The 14,241-nt window shown below is 50.4% G+C and overlaps 5 protein-coding genes across 5 annotated transcripts; 2 read left to right on the top strand and 3 right to left on the bottom strand.

Moving 5' to 3' along the window:
• Positions 1 to 1,218: 1,218 nt before the first annotated feature.
• ALT_8164 (purine-cytosine permease family protein) lies at positions 1,219 to 2,988 on the top strand (the record flags this gene model as incomplete). Its single annotated transcript, XM_033561557.2, has 4 exons — positions 1,219 to 1,611; positions 1,720 to 1,943; positions 2,008 to 2,770; positions 2,851 to 2,988. The coding sequence occupies 4 exons, from the start codon at positions 1,219 to 1,221 to the stop codon at positions 2,986 to 2,988; spliced, it is 1,518 nt and encodes a 505-aa protein (XP_033417448.1).
• An 840-nt stretch (positions 2,989 to 3,828) lies between these two features.
• ALT_8163 (uncharacterized protein) lies at positions 3,829 to 5,277 on the top strand (the record flags this gene model as incomplete). The annotated part of the gene is made up of 3 exons (XM_089600376.1): positions 3,829 to 4,128; positions 4,197 to 4,783; positions 4,878 to 5,277. The coding sequence occupies 3 exons, from the start codon at positions 3,829 to 3,831 to the stop codon at positions 5,275 to 5,277; spliced, it is 1,287 nt and encodes a 428-aa protein (XP_089455269.1).
• Positions 5,278 to 5,853: 576 nt separating this feature from the next.
• On the bottom strand, positions 5,854 to 7,849 carry ALT_8162 (tubulin beta chain; the record flags this gene model as incomplete). Its single annotated transcript, XM_033564587.2, has 9 exons — positions 5,854 to 5,887; positions 5,938 to 6,297; positions 6,355 to 6,689; positions 6,743 to 7,198; positions 7,265 to 7,319; positions 7,410 to 7,451; positions 7,564 to 7,589; positions 7,686 to 7,709; positions 7,838 to 7,849. 9 exons carry the CDS (start codon positions 7,847 to 7,849, stop codon positions 5,854 to 5,856), a joined length of 1,344 nt encoding a protein of 447 aa, XP_033420478.1.
• A 655-nt stretch (positions 7,850 to 8,504) lies between these two features.
• ALT_8161 (U2 snRNP complex subunit CUS2) lies at positions 8,505 to 10,206 on the bottom strand (the record flags this gene model as incomplete). The annotated part of the gene is made up of 6 exons (XM_033564586.2): positions 8,505 to 8,717; positions 8,790 to 8,945; positions 9,000 to 9,108; positions 9,167 to 9,564; positions 9,639 to 9,761; positions 10,021 to 10,206. The coding sequence occupies 6 exons, from the start codon at positions 10,204 to 10,206 to the stop codon at positions 8,505 to 8,507; spliced, it is 1,185 nt and encodes a 394-aa protein (XP_033420477.2).
• Positions 10,207 to 10,883: 677 nt separating this feature from the next.
• On the bottom strand, positions 10,884 to 12,613 carry ALT_8160 (ammonium permease MEP2; the record flags this gene model as incomplete). The annotated part of the gene is made up of 6 exons (XM_033564585.2): positions 10,884 to 11,012; positions 11,068 to 11,299; positions 11,357 to 12,031; positions 12,093 to 12,347; positions 12,398 to 12,462; positions 12,530 to 12,613. 6 exons carry the CDS (start codon positions 12,611 to 12,613, stop codon positions 10,884 to 10,886), a joined length of 1,440 nt encoding a protein of 479 aa, XP_033420476.2.
• Between the last annotated feature and the right edge of the window lie 1,628 nt (positions 12,614 to 14,241).

Here is a 14,241-nt window from a genome sequence, read left to right as displayed (position 1 = left end):
CAGAAGATCTAACTAAGTCTGTCCTCTGTGCTCCGTGCGCACTGCGTTGTATGTACTTGTGATCCAGGAAAGGGGCAAGAATGTGGCCATCAGTATCTACATACTATCAAGTACCTTGGGTAACATAACATGAACAGTATCAGTGCGCAAATCAGGAATTCTGCCGAGGGTGCATCCTTCAACCTCCCTGGTTTGCCCACAGCGAGTGTGGCACTTTTGGCAGGATGACGGATTGGATGGACTGCTGCTTGGTGTCATAGTTGAAACTCGGGACCGCAGGTTAATGTGAGATTGTGGAGGTTATCGTTTTACCTGAACAGTACATATATAGGAGTGTATGGAGGGGAGTTTCCATTGTCAGTCTGCATAGATCAGGGAAAGTGGTCCAGTCTAAGCACCAACCTCTCCTGTGCGTTCTGCGTCCTCCTTGCGTTGCTAGTGCATACCGTGCCGGCGCATCTGCAGAGCTTAATACTTAATACGTCCGACGGTATGTTGACATGCATGGTAGCGTGACGATTTGCACAAAACGGAGTCCCTTTGCTAGATCCTTTTTCAAAGCGTATTGGCCGTAAAGGGTTAATAATAATTCCAAAGAATCCCGACGGGGTTGTTGGAGACTGAGTCAAGGCAGGGTTGATTGCAGGGAGCCGACGCCCGTGTTTCAAGGTGGTTGATACAACCTTAGGATCGTAGTGGCTTGCGTTGCTTTGTGCATGTCGATCCTGGACATTGTACTTACTGCACGGATGTCATCATGCGGTTTTTTGCCATCGTGGTCGGCACTCTGCAGCCGATGCGTAGTCTTCCGCGGCGGTATCTGTGATGCTGTGGAATGTCCTGTCACCAGTGGTCGTGCAGGTATTACGTACCTTGTAAAGTCGAAATCGCTTGGTCCATTCAAAGTGATGTCAGGTCAAGATCACCGAGCAGTTAGATCACGTTTATTCCTTCTGAAAAGGTCTCTGCCTCCTTCTTCTCCTTCCAACATCGTCCTTCTCTTCCTACCTCTACTTCAGCCTTTCTGATCATCAGGAGGGTTCCTGTGGTTGGTTTGCAGATTTGGTCATACTCTGTCATTCTGTGATGGTAAGGCCGATGCAAACTGCGAGAGCAAAATAGAGAGGGAATTCGCACCCTTGGTAGGAAAGACGAGGGAAGAAGAGTTGAGTCCTTATGCCTTTGGAGTGAACAGTGTCCGTTCAAATCTGAGTCAACATGGTGTCCGAATTTGAGAAGCCCCGCCAGTCCCCTTCTTTGCACAGCGTTACACAAGTAGAGCTGGGGGACTGCGGATCCTCGAGCACCGTCTGCCAGTCACGATATCAACGATGGACCAGGAGCTTCAAGAACTTAGAAACTCGCGGAATTGAGCCTGTTTCACCAGAGGATCGTCAGAAGCCCACCACGTCAGACTTGTTTCACATGCTCTTGATATGGTTCAGCATGGGAATGGCAGTAAATCACATGGTTGTCGGTTCAATAGGAACACTGGTCATGGATCTGAACTTCACGGACGCTGCCCTCTGCGCCGTATTTGGAAACCTGATTGGGGGTTTGGCGGTTGGTTATATGAGTACCTGGGGTCCTAGGAGTGGGAATCGCACACTTGTATGGCCTTTTCCGATCAGTCCGTTTTTTCTTTGAATCCGATACGGATTTCCACCATCCAGCTGGCTTGACTTGAGCATGAACCTGGCTCACGAATTGATTTTATAGGTCATGAGCCGATATTTCATGGGTTACCACCCCAACAAAATCTGCTGTTCGCTGAACGTGTTGACCAATCTCGGGTATGGAATGATCAATGCTATGGTAGGGGGTCAGATTCTGTCTAAGCTCTCCGGAGGATCTGTATCCGTCATTGTCGGAATCATCATTGTCGCCCTTGGAAGTGCGATCATGGCGACGTTTGGTATGCGCATATTCCATATATATGAGAGGTATTATCCTTGCGCACAGTGCTGAAGCAAGATGACAAAGTGAACGGCTGACTCGGGGGCATAGATTCGCTTGGTTCCCTCAACTGCTCACATTCTGCATCTTGGCGGGATCAGCAATACCACAGTTTGACCTCCATGCAAAGTCCGTCGGGTCGTCCGATGAGATAAACGCAAAGCGTTTAGGGTTTTTCTCGCTCTGCATGTCGTCAGCTCTCTCGTGGGCACCCTCCGCTGCAGACTATTATGTGTATTACCCATCCACGATCAGGCCGTGGAAGGTTTGGTCGGTGACTACTATTGGAGGGTGCGCAGCGATGATGATGAGTATTCTCCTGGGAGTTGGCCTAGGAACCGGTGTGGCGAGCAATGTTAGGTGGCAGGCAATCTATGACGGAACTCCGGGAAGCTTGTTGATGGCTGGCTATGACAGGCTTGGAGTGTTTGGCAAGATTTGCGCGTTCATTAATGTGCTAACGGTGGTTTCCAACAATGGCCCCGGAACATATTCGCTGGCAATGAACTTTCAAATGCTCGGAGACATTTGGTCGAAAATTCCGCGTCCAATCTTCACCATCGCAAGTACCGTCACTTATACAGCATGTGCAATCGGAGGAAGGAATTTCCTGTATCAGATCTTCAAAAATTTCCTTCCTCTGATTGGATACTGGATCATCATCTGGTTCACCATCGCTGTCGAGGAAGATGTGCTCTTCAACCGGTGCCGACGATACGATTGGACTATATGGAATGACTGGCGGAAACTCCCAGTGGGTGTTGCTGCCGGAGTTTCCTTTTTGATCGGATGGGCAGGAGCGATTGTGGGTATGGTAAGTGAAAAACCCATCTCTGTTTCTCTCATAGAGGCCTGCAATAGACCATATTTGCTGACAGCTCGGGCGCCAAACAGGACCAAGTTTACTACACTGGGCCAGTTGCGAATGCGACCACAGAAGGCTGTGACCTTGGGATCTGGCTCGGTCTGGGGTTCACGGCCATATCTTTTCCTGCTCTGAGACTGTTGGAGCTTCAGATGCTGGGCCGTTGATGCGGTAGACAAATTGGTCTCCAGAAGTCAGCCCTATAGGCCTCGAACGTTGTAGCTATCAAGATTGGATCCGTCGCAGAGAAGGTGTCCCATCCTAATTCTGTACAAACATGTTAGTCCAAGTTCCGCTGGTAGCATAGAAGTGGTCTCGAAAGATAAATAATTTGATGGATGGACAAGGAACAGCTTGTAAAAGTCGAGATTAAACATTTTAACGGTGTAATGTCCATGTGTGCTTCGAAAGCTGTAGAGGTTCGCGATGCCGTAGAGCCTTGCACCACAGAAGATTCGTCTGGTCTGAACCGAGCACAAAGCAGATACCGCTGCACCTGTCATATCTACCTTAAGCTTGAAGGATGAAGCAGTGGATACCGGAAAGCTTACCAATAAACCAAGAATCGCGGTGAAGTGAGGGGAAGAGCTGAAGAAGATCTGAAGGTCTCCTAAGTTAGACTGGTGCCAGGTCATCTGATTTCCTACATCTAAGAATCTGACTTGCACAACACCCTAGGTGGCTTTGGATTATGTCCTCGCAATCACTTCCACGTTCGAGGGGCTCTCCAGCTGTCATGGGGCGGCCCCGGGCGGGCGGTATGTATGCATCTCGTATTCTAGGGCTGCTGATTTGCTGAGCAGCGACTGCCTAGACCACTACTCCTTACACTAACAACATTATTATTCACTAAGGCAACCCCGCCCTTGCTAGGTAGTGTTAGCTCCTGTAGCCCTTATCTACTAGTCCATCTACCTGAAGTTATAATTGGGCTCCGATCATGAAGAAATGTCTCCCTTCCTCATCTCTCCTGTCAATAATGACAAGTGAAAGAGACGAAGAACATAATGGAGCAACTTGCAGCAGGGGTGAAGAATGGCCCATTGGCGATTCTCACCACTGATGTATCACACATCTCCTTTGGCCGCCTGGCCCCCTATATCCTGGCTGGCCTTGCAGCATATCCAGTGCTATGCTCGTTTCTCCGTTTTCGCAAGATGCGATGGCTCCATCGCAAGTACAATTTCCCAACCCGCGAGTCCCTTGCTCGCATGACCAATGACGAAGCGTGGGAAATTCAAAGGGTTCTATTGCAACAGGAGTTCCCTTTCTTCTTCATCAAAGCGCTACAATTTGCGCTATTCAGGGTTCGTCACTCACTCATTCTTGATTTGAAGCACGTTTACGGGCAACGGTCAACTAAGAGACTGAACAGACGTACGGCATCCCCACTATATCCGGCCTCCTGACAGCGACGAGCCAACTCTCAAAACCTGAGACATCCCTCAAACGCTACACTGATACCAGCGCCCTGATTCAGGAATTCATGGGAAATGCCCCCTCCTCAGAGCGCGCCTGCACTGCGCTCGCGCGCACCCGCTTCCTGCACACTGGGTACCGCGCCGCGGGCAAAATCCAAGAAGACGACATGCTGTACACGCTCGGTCTCTTCGCCATCCAGCCCGTGCGGTTCATCGAAAAGTTCGAATGGCGCACGTTCAGCGACATGGAGAAATGCGCCATGGGTACCTTTTGGAAGAGCATCGGTGACGGACTGGACATCAGCTACGAGAACCTCCCGTCAAGCAAGACGGGGTTCCGCGACGGCCTCCACTGGTTGGAGGAGATCATGGCCTGGAGCGACGAGTACGAAGTCCGAAGCATGCTTCCGGACATGAAGAACCGCGAGACGGCCGACCAGACCACCGCCGTGCTGCTGTACATGATCCCCGGCCCGTTGCAGCATATCGGGCTGAAGTTCGTCTCGTTCATGATGGACGATCGTCTACGGAAAGCCATGCTGTAAGCATATGCCCTTCCCCGCCACCCATCCCCCCTCCCTCTCTCTCCTCTCCTCCCTCACCTCAACACAACTAACTCGCAATGCTAAAACAAGGTACGACCCTCCCCCCGCCGCATACACCAAGGTATTCTCCTCTCTCCTCCGCGTCCGCCGCTTCGTCATGCGCTACCTTGCCCTCCCCCGTCCCTACTTCCTCCGCTACCAACCCTACACAGAACGCCCAGACGAGCACAACCGCATCTTCATCACCCACTGGGACGCAGCCCCCTACTACGTCAAGCCGACCTTCTGGAACCGCTGGGGCCCAACCGCCTGGCTCACCTGGGCTCTGGGGAAGCCGCTCCCCGGCGACATGGGCGACGAGTACTACCCGCAGGGCTATTACACTGCCGACGTGGGCCCAAAGTACTTTGAAGGCAAGGGCCGACAGACCGTGGAGAAGATCACGGAAGAGCTCAAAGTCTCGAGGGCGGGGAAGTGTCCGTTCATGTGAGATTTGACCCGTCCCGTTAGCTTCTTGTTTGCGCCGCGTCCGTCGTTTGCTACAAAGAGATGGCGCCATGTGCTTCCTAAATGTGCCAATATACCCACTCTCGGCGGTCAGCCGACTGTTCTGGAAAGACGTCGTACAATTTTCGATAAATTGATGTCGGTCTGCTAATGGTGACACAAACTGGTCTTCCTACAGAGGGGAACAGTAGTGGACACAAATGATTTTTGAAAGTTTTTTATCATGTTGCCAGAAGCAGATGCGCTGTCCTATTGTTCGACTTGATGTTTCCATACGATTTACTCGAGTTATTTGATCTGCCCCGGTGGACCATTGACGGAGGATTGCAGGCAATGCTTTTGAACTTTGTACTATTTGAGTCCAATACTTTCAGAGGCCCTGGCGGCCATAAGAAATTAAGAACAGGAAGATTAAAAAAACGCTCGAGCAAAATATTCCAGTATGGCAGCAGCAGCCTGCGAGCTAGGCCAAGGCCAGAGAGAAAGTAGACTTATGTATCAGGGGTATTACTGTGAACAGATCTTAATTCACGTCACTGAAAGGCTAGAGAGAAATAATTTACTCCTCAGCCTCGAGGGGCTCCTCCTCGCCGCTGCGGAGAGTCAGAACACATACTCTGCAAAAAGACCTGGGAAGACTTACTATTCCTCCTCACCCTCGGAGATGGAGGCGTCCTGGTACTGCTGGTATTCAGAGACCAGATCGTTCATGTTGCTCTCAGCCTCAGTGAACTCCATCTCGTCCATACCCTCACCAGTGTACCAGTGCAAGAAAGCCTTGCGACGGAACATAGCAGTGAACTGATCACCGACACGCTTGAACAGCTCCTGGATGGAGGTGGAGTTACCAATGAAGGTGGAGGACATCTTGAGGCCACGGGGGGGAATGGAGCACAGAGCGGTCTGGATGTTGTTGGGAATCCACTCAACGAAGTAGCTCTGGTTCTTGGACTGGATGTTGCGCATCTGGTCCTCGACCTCCTTCATGGAAACCTTACCACGGCTAGATTATAGTCAGTAAAAGAGCTTGTGCAGAAGGTTCGTGTTTCTAGCAACATACAAAATGGCGGAGCAGGTGAGGTAACGTCCATTGCGGAAGTCAGAAGCAGCCATCATGTTCTTGGGGTCGAACATCTGCTGGGTCAACTCGGGAACGGAGACGGCACGGAAGGAGTGAGCGCCACGGCTGGTCAGAGGAGCGAAGCCGACCATGAAGAAGTGCAGACGAGGGAAGGGAACCATGTTGACGGCCAGCTTGCGCAGATCAGAGTTGAGCTGACCAGGGAAACGAAGGCAAGTGGTGACGCCGGACATGACGGCGGAGACCAGGTGGTTCAGGTCACCGTATGAGGGGTTGGAGAGCTTAAGGGTGCGCATGCAAATGTCGTACAGAGCCTGTTAACCAGTCAGTGTCCGCGTTGTTTTTTGGACAATCAATCCACCCATACCTCGTTGTCGATACAGAAGGTCTCATCGGAGTGCTCAACGAGCTGGTGAACGGAGAGGGTAGCGTTGTAAGGCTCAACGACAGTGTCGGAAACCTTGGGGGAGGGAACGACGGAGAAGGTCGCCATCATACGGTCGGGGAACTCCTCACGGATCTTGGAGATCAGAAGGGTACCCATACCCGCACCGGTACCACCACCGAGAGAGTGGGTGACCTGGAAACCCTGGAGGCAGTCACAGCCTTCGGCCTCGCGACGGACGACATCGATAACCTGGTCGACCAGCTCGGCACCCTCGGTGTAGTGACCCTTGGCCCAGTTGTTACCAGCACCAGACTGGCCGAAGACGAAGTTGTCGGGACGGAAGAGCTCGCCGAAGGGACCGGCACGGACAGCGTCCATGGTACCGGGCTCGAGATCGACCAGGACGGCACGAGGAACATACTTGTCGCCGTTGGCCTAGTAGCGAGTCAGACCGTGAGATGTTGTCAAAGGAGTGTAGAGTCGAGAGTTTCATCCACGCACCTCGTTGAAATAGACGTTCATACGCTCCAGCTGGAGATCGGAGGAGCCATTGTAGCTATTATCCCCGTCAGACACGCGTCCTCTTCTTCCTTGCCTTACGTGTTTCCGCCGCTTTCTCGATTGGGAGGATATAGGTCGAACTTACTGGCCAGAGCCGTCAAGGCCGTGCTCACCAGAGATGGTCTGCCTGTAGATTTGTTAGCTGATACTCATGACAGCGAAGCTGAACACATGGGGACAGCCTGCTAAGATGACAGGTCCCAGTCTCCCATCATCCTAGCATTGAGGTGGAGACATACCAGAAAGCAGCACCAATTTGGTTACCCTGTCACCAAGAATCGGATTTAGTCTCTGCTCAATGCAAACGCCATCCCTACGCTTCTGCCATAACAGTCTCTCACCCACGATGGGCAGTACTTACACACTGACCGGTCTGAAGGTGAACCTGTAGAATAAAAAAAGAACAAGTTAGCTGATCCGCATTCTTGAGGAACAAGTGGGGTTCTTCATCCAGGGAGAGCCCAAATCGACGCGTCTCCTGACGGGAACAGGGGGGGTTTAGGCGCAACATACGATTTCACGCATTGTGGATGATGGGAGAGTTACTTAGGATGGGTAGAAAAGAGATGGAAGAGGAAAGTTCAAATTGAACAAAAGGATAACAGACCGTCGAAGAAATGGGGACGGAGAGGAAGAATGGAGAAAGGGAAAGGGGAGTTGGGTTGAAGTTTAGCGGTGAGGAGAGAAGGAGTTGTTCGTTGTGCGGGCTGGTCTCTCAGGGATCAACAGACAACAAGTCAACATTTGCTGTTGGTAAATAAATCAGGGGGGCTACGGTCAAACATGGTTTAGCGCGGTTTCTATCACGGGAGACCAGTCAGCAGCCGTTCCGCGCTGGAACGAACCACAGTTGGGACAACGACAACAACCGCGAACCATGAATTTGAGTCGTCCCATCATGCAGGCAACTAAACAATGGTGTCAATAAATAAGTGAGGGTCTGTTTCAATACTAAGTGCCAGTTCTAGCATTGTTACCCCATTAGATCATCATGTCTTCATATCAGCATTGGCTTTCCCGCCGTTTCTTTTGGCTCAGATGTACAGAGTACATAATCCGCTCTAATACAGTACAAAGTGCGTGAATCAATGACCCTCCTTCAGCGCCTATTCAGTTGGCATGTATACAACACCTAGGCGGAAGAGAGAGGTTTAAGAAGTGCCAATTCTCCAAGAAGCCACTACTTGGCAGTATTTTCCACCACATGGGAGCTTTCCAGCCAAGTCCCAAATTCGTCCAACCGTGCGTTCTCTTCCTCGTCTTCGGCGTCAAGACCTCTCTCCGCCATATCCTCGAGAGCTGCCCGCCTCTCATTGCTCTTTTTGAACTTCTCTTTCCCATCTGAAATGTAGGCTTCGACGCGTGTGCCAGCGAAAAAGCGACCGTCCATGACCTAGAATCTGGTTAGAGAATGGATCTTTGCGGTGGTTATAATGCAGCAACAAAACGAGCCAGCACAACATACCCTGACACATTGTCTGGCGGCTTCAGGGTCCGTGAAACGAACGCTGACAACTCCGTCGGGTTCTTTGTCATATAAAACGACATTCGTAACCTCGCCTAGCTTGGAGCACTCCTCCCGAATGTCGTCCTTGATGTCAAGAATGGCTGCTGGGTCCTCCTACGAAGGATGAGTATCACTCTGTCCCATAAGCGGCCTAAATGGGAATCATACCTCGATCTCCTTCAGAGTAAACATGTGTTTGAGTATGACAAGCTTCTCGAACCTAGAGCTCGTGTCCGTCAAATTTGATGGCTCGTCGTCACTCCAATCAGCGAGTTTGCTAGTAACACCACGTCAGTCCGTCTCGCGTCAAGCCAAGCGGGTTTCCTTAGACAGACCTATTTAGTTTCTGAGTCCTCTTGATGATCTTCTTCTTATCCCTCATGCTGCTCTTTGCCGGTGCCTCTTGTTGGCTCTTGAACGAAAAATCCGCAGCCTGGACTTTCATCGGTCCCTGCGGGCCTGTCACCCCTAACCTGAAGTCTGATTCGTCCAGCATCTGTATGGCGAGGTTGACGGACTCCGGCCGGAAATACACGATCAAAGCCTCGCCCTTGAACTTGCCATTTTCATCCATATACATCTTAATTCGGGGCCGGCCACTGTCAATCTCTTCGGCGATAACACCACACTTGGAGAAGACGTCACGAATCTCATCGAATTCGGCGTCAAGGGGAATAGATGTGACGAACACGGCAGTGTTCACTCGTTGTTTCTTCGGCTTCTGGCCAGTATTCTGCGATTTCAGTCTAGTCAGGTCACTGTCGCTACAAGAATGGATTGCAAGGCTATATCGCTTGCTTCACTAACCTCATCCCCACCGGCCTGCTGCTTCCGCTTCTTCCTCAGTTGTTGCGCAGTAACTTGTTCATCTTCGTCCACCCCCTCAATCTTGTAGGCTTCTTGCTGCTGCTGGAGCAAGTCATCGTCGACCTGGAGAATACTCAACGGCGCGGAAATGTCGCGCCAACCACACAATCAGTTTCACGAACCGACCAAGACCCATGTAGCAACGGCGATCGCAGTGTATCTGCAATGAAACGCTGTGCTCCAGGAACAATACTTGGCAAGTGGGAAAATAACAGCGTGGGAGGAAGGGAACTCATAACAAGAGGGAGACAGAAAAGGTAAGAGTTCAATGATCGCAAGATACAAGGGGAATCGACCAGCTGCAGAGGAAGCGCGCACACACCGTCGGAATCCATCGTTTTAAAACCGTATCGTATTCAAATTCCTGTCCGTCTTCAGTCTCTAGTATGAATTTGTTGTCCAGCTTCGAGAAGGAAATCCTGGGGTCGCTGTCAAATTCAGCCGGGTCCTGCGGGAAGTTGCTAAACGGCGCCGGTTTGGCTTCTTCGCTGGGACTTCGAGATGCCATCTGCGAAAGACTGTAGACCGATACACAAAACTTAAGAATACAGCAAATGGGAAGAAAATCACAGAGTGTAGAGATTAGTGTGCGCTCTGATTTGAAGAAATGGAATGGTTTGCGGGGAGAGACCTAGCTCCAAGCTCCAAGGGGATTTCTAGGTGGTGACGACGGGAAGCTCCAATCGTGGCTTATCATTGGCCGCGAGCCATGACATCTGCCATCACCTTATCCCATGAGAACTACAACCCTGATGAACGTTACGCCTTAGGTATTCATTGCTTTCTTCAATATGGGCTGCCAGTAACCACTACAGGATTGGTTCTTCAAGAACATGCTAGATGAACAAACTAGGTGCAGCCAGCCCATGATTGATGTCCAGCCTGTTAAAACACTACGCACACCTTCATCGTACGAGCAAAATAACACCTGATATGGAGGGATGCCAAAATGGTTCTACGAGCCAGCTGCTTATCCGAAAAGGCACAAAAGACCCGACGCATGATGAATCAATGGCTTCAGACGAAGAAAGTAGAATATTCTGTACAGCCAAGGGCATCTTCGAACGTGACGAAAGAAACAAATGATAAAAAGAAAATATATACAAACAGATCATGATCGACGGAATGAGGACATAATTATTAAGGACAGGGTATCATAGAATATTAGTGAGTCTGACGCAGTGTTCAAGCCTTCGTTTCAATGGTGCCCTCGTGGCCCTCGGTAGGGGTGATTGTCCGCTTGGACGAGTCATCAAGGCCTTCAGGGCCTTCAACGCCGGCGATCACATCGCGAGTGATTTCGACATAGTCATACTAGGAAATTTGTTAGCTCAAATGGTTCAAGCCGCAGATCGTCTGGAGCACATACAGCAAACTCGCCAATTTCGGCGTCGTCGATACCTAGAATCTCGTCTTCTTCGGCAGCGCGGAGGCTGAGACCAGGGACCAGATTGATGAGGAAAAGGATGAGGCAGCTACCAAAGAAGGAGTACGCAAAGCCAGTAACAGAGTCGGCTAGCTGGTACCCCAGCTGAACCCAGTTGTGGTTAATCCATCCACCGGGGATCTCACTAAAGCCATCGAGGTGCGCAATGTAGTCACTGGTAGGACGCATGTCAGTCACATATCAGTCTGTCCTTAGTTGGAATGATACTTACGCGGCAAAGAAGGCAGTCAAGATGTTGCCAACAAGTCCTCCAATGCCGTGGACGGCAAAGATATCCAAGGCGTCATCAATCTTGAGCCAATACTTGAGCTTGGTGGCGTAGTTGCAAGCGATAGCGCCGACAACACCGAAGATGAAAGCGGCCCATGGGGGCACGAAGCCAGATCCAGGAGTAATAGCTACCAAGCCAGCGATGACTCCCGAGCAGAAACCCACGGTAGACCACTTCCTCTCGAGTCGGTAATCCAGAAGACACCAAGTGACACCGCCAACAGAAGCGGCGAGGTTGGTCACAAAGGCTGCCATGACAGCTCGCATGTTGGCGGCAAGGGCCGAGCCAGCGTTGAATCCGAACCATCCCACCCAGAGGAAAACAGTGCCAATGACGACGTGGGTGACGTTGTGAGGGCGGTAGTTGAGCTCATGGGTGCCGTGACCACGGCGTTTTCCGAGCATTAAAGAGTAAGCCAATGCTGCTGATCCGGAGGCAATATGCACAGGCGTGCCGCCTGCGAAGTCCAAACCGCCGAGCTTGAAGACCCAGCCGGAGGAATTCCATGTCCAGCAAGCGATAGGGTCATAGATGATCGTGGTCCAGATAAAGGAGAAAATCATGCACGGAAGCATACGGCCACGTTCGGCGGCGGCACCAACGGCAAGTGCTACACTTTCAAGTTGTCAGTTGTCCTATCTTCGAGCACGACGGGAATGCTTGAGTTTGGACTCACGTAATGCAAGCAAACATTCCCTGGAACACGGCGAAGAGCAGATCCGGCACCTTGCTACTGCCAACCGAAGGCGCTGCCAGCACACCCTTGAATCCAAAGTTCGATAGGTCACCAATATACTTTCCAGCAGTATGGGAAAAGGCTAGTGAGTAACCCCAGAAAAACCACTGGAAGGAAACGACACCGACAGACATTATCGAGAGCCATATCAGAGAGAGGGCCGACTTTCGACGGGCAAGACCAGAGTAGAAGAAGCTAAAGGCTGTTAGCGATGGACATGAAGATGAGTTGTCATATCCTCATACCCAACACCAGGAATCATAAGCAGGACTAATGCGGTTGATGTGACAACCCATGCAATGTCACCGGACTGGAGGGACAGTCAGCTTCGAGCGTTCATTCCAGAACAACATACTACAATGGTGAGGTTGACGAACGCTGTAGTATATGTTCAAATCCTCCGTCAAGGAATCTCCACCCGTTGCTATGGTGCCATTGTAGGCCACCGGGTATTCCGCCATTGTGAAACCACCTGCAGCACAGTTGCAGATTTGTAGATAAGGACGATTCGTTAGCTGAGGTCACTGACTAAGGCCGGTTGCCGTGGTGCTAGATAACCAATAATAGAACACTGAAGTCCCAAAATGCAACGAGACAGGCCCTGAGCAGGAATGAGCTGCAGAATCAGAGTCGAAGTCGTCGGTCAGAGCTTAAAGTCAGAGCTGAACACGAGAAGAAGGAAAGAAAAGGCTTCGACGTCTGATAAAGGGAGAAATGTGACAGGGGGAGACGGCCAGACCCATAAATATGCGATGCTGATACAAGTCAAAAACGCCGTGGACAATGGAACCATGGCCATAGTTCCTGAAATCAAACACAATGCTCCACTGTCGGGCGCTAGGGAAAGGTCTATGGCCTTATCTCATCCGGCTGATAGTATCAAATTGAAGGATTGTGATAGATATCAGACATAATCTGGCCAAGCCTTCTAGAGTCATGGTGCAAGGCAACGGATAAGCCCGTGGCTCATTAGTTTCGTTTTACCATGAATAATCAATATGACAAGAATGATGTCCAGAGAGCAGGTCTCTACGAAAGTTCATCTATCAAGGGAGCTTTAACTCAGCCTATCTTTCTGGGTCCAGCAGTAAGACCCTCCAAGTACTGGGAGGCTGGACCCTTCTGGGGAATCCTGGACGAGGATGACGAGTCGAGGCGTGCGATGATAGGAAGCCATATAGCAGATTAGACGATAACATCAAAACCGTGGTTCATATTTCCCATTATCGTCGACAAAGTCTCGGAGAAAGCGATGAGGATCATGAGGATACCTATGTAGATACTGTCCCTCGAGGTGATTGGAGAATGAGACGAGCATCGAGAGTGGTTGTAGATATGGACTTGCTTCGGACCAATCAGCAGCTCTACTGCCAGTCCTCAGCCTGATACAAAGTCCTTTAGGTATTTCTTCTTGACTATCCTGCCTATCCTTCAAAGACAAGTATTGTGATATAGGTCGGTTGCCAAGATGAATTCCTCTGCATTGTACTCATATGCAGCCGATGACCATTGCTATACTGCGCGATGTTGAGTTCGAAACTGTTCCTCGCAGTACTATATGCAAGGTAAGGTACTTTTACACTTGTTACGGTATCAGTGCACCTTTGACTCGTGTTTCGGGTTTAATAGGACGGAAAAGCCGCTGCTACCTAAATTAGCTTAATGTAGGTGGCTTTTCACAGCATCACAGCGACTGTCGCTTATATCAAGTATTCCAGTATTGACATGGGGTAACGCACTCTTTTTCGGCCTTTTACACAGAAAGTTCGCTTATCAGTCCGTTATCTTGAGCCAAACAACCAATCATCAGTCGCTTTCGCTTCCTTATCAGCCAGTTACTCTGACCTCATGGGTACATCTCAGATTTGAACTTAGCATCCAGATATCTATCTCCCTCCTGTCATCCGACAACTTCTCCTTAATATGTGTAGACAAGGTAGAATGCGAGAGTCCGATGACATCCGGTCGATCATAATTGAGTGATTTTTCAATGGTTCCGTCTTCTTGCGCAATCGGTTCACCTACAGAACCAAAGAGCCGATCATTGAAGTGTCTAAGGTACGGTACCTGCATTCAATCTCAGGCTGTT

This window comes from Aspergillus lentulus, assembly GCF_001445615.1.
Source record: "Aspergillus lentulus DNA, contig: Alt16, strain: IFM 54703, whole genome shotgun sequence".
Classification (NCBI taxonomy): domain Eukaryota; kingdom Fungi; phylum Ascomycota; class Eurotiomycetes; order Eurotiales; family Aspergillaceae; genus Aspergillus; species Aspergillus lentulus.
Note: the sequence above shows the minus strand (reverse complement) of the source record. Positions and strands in the feature narration are given on the sequence as shown.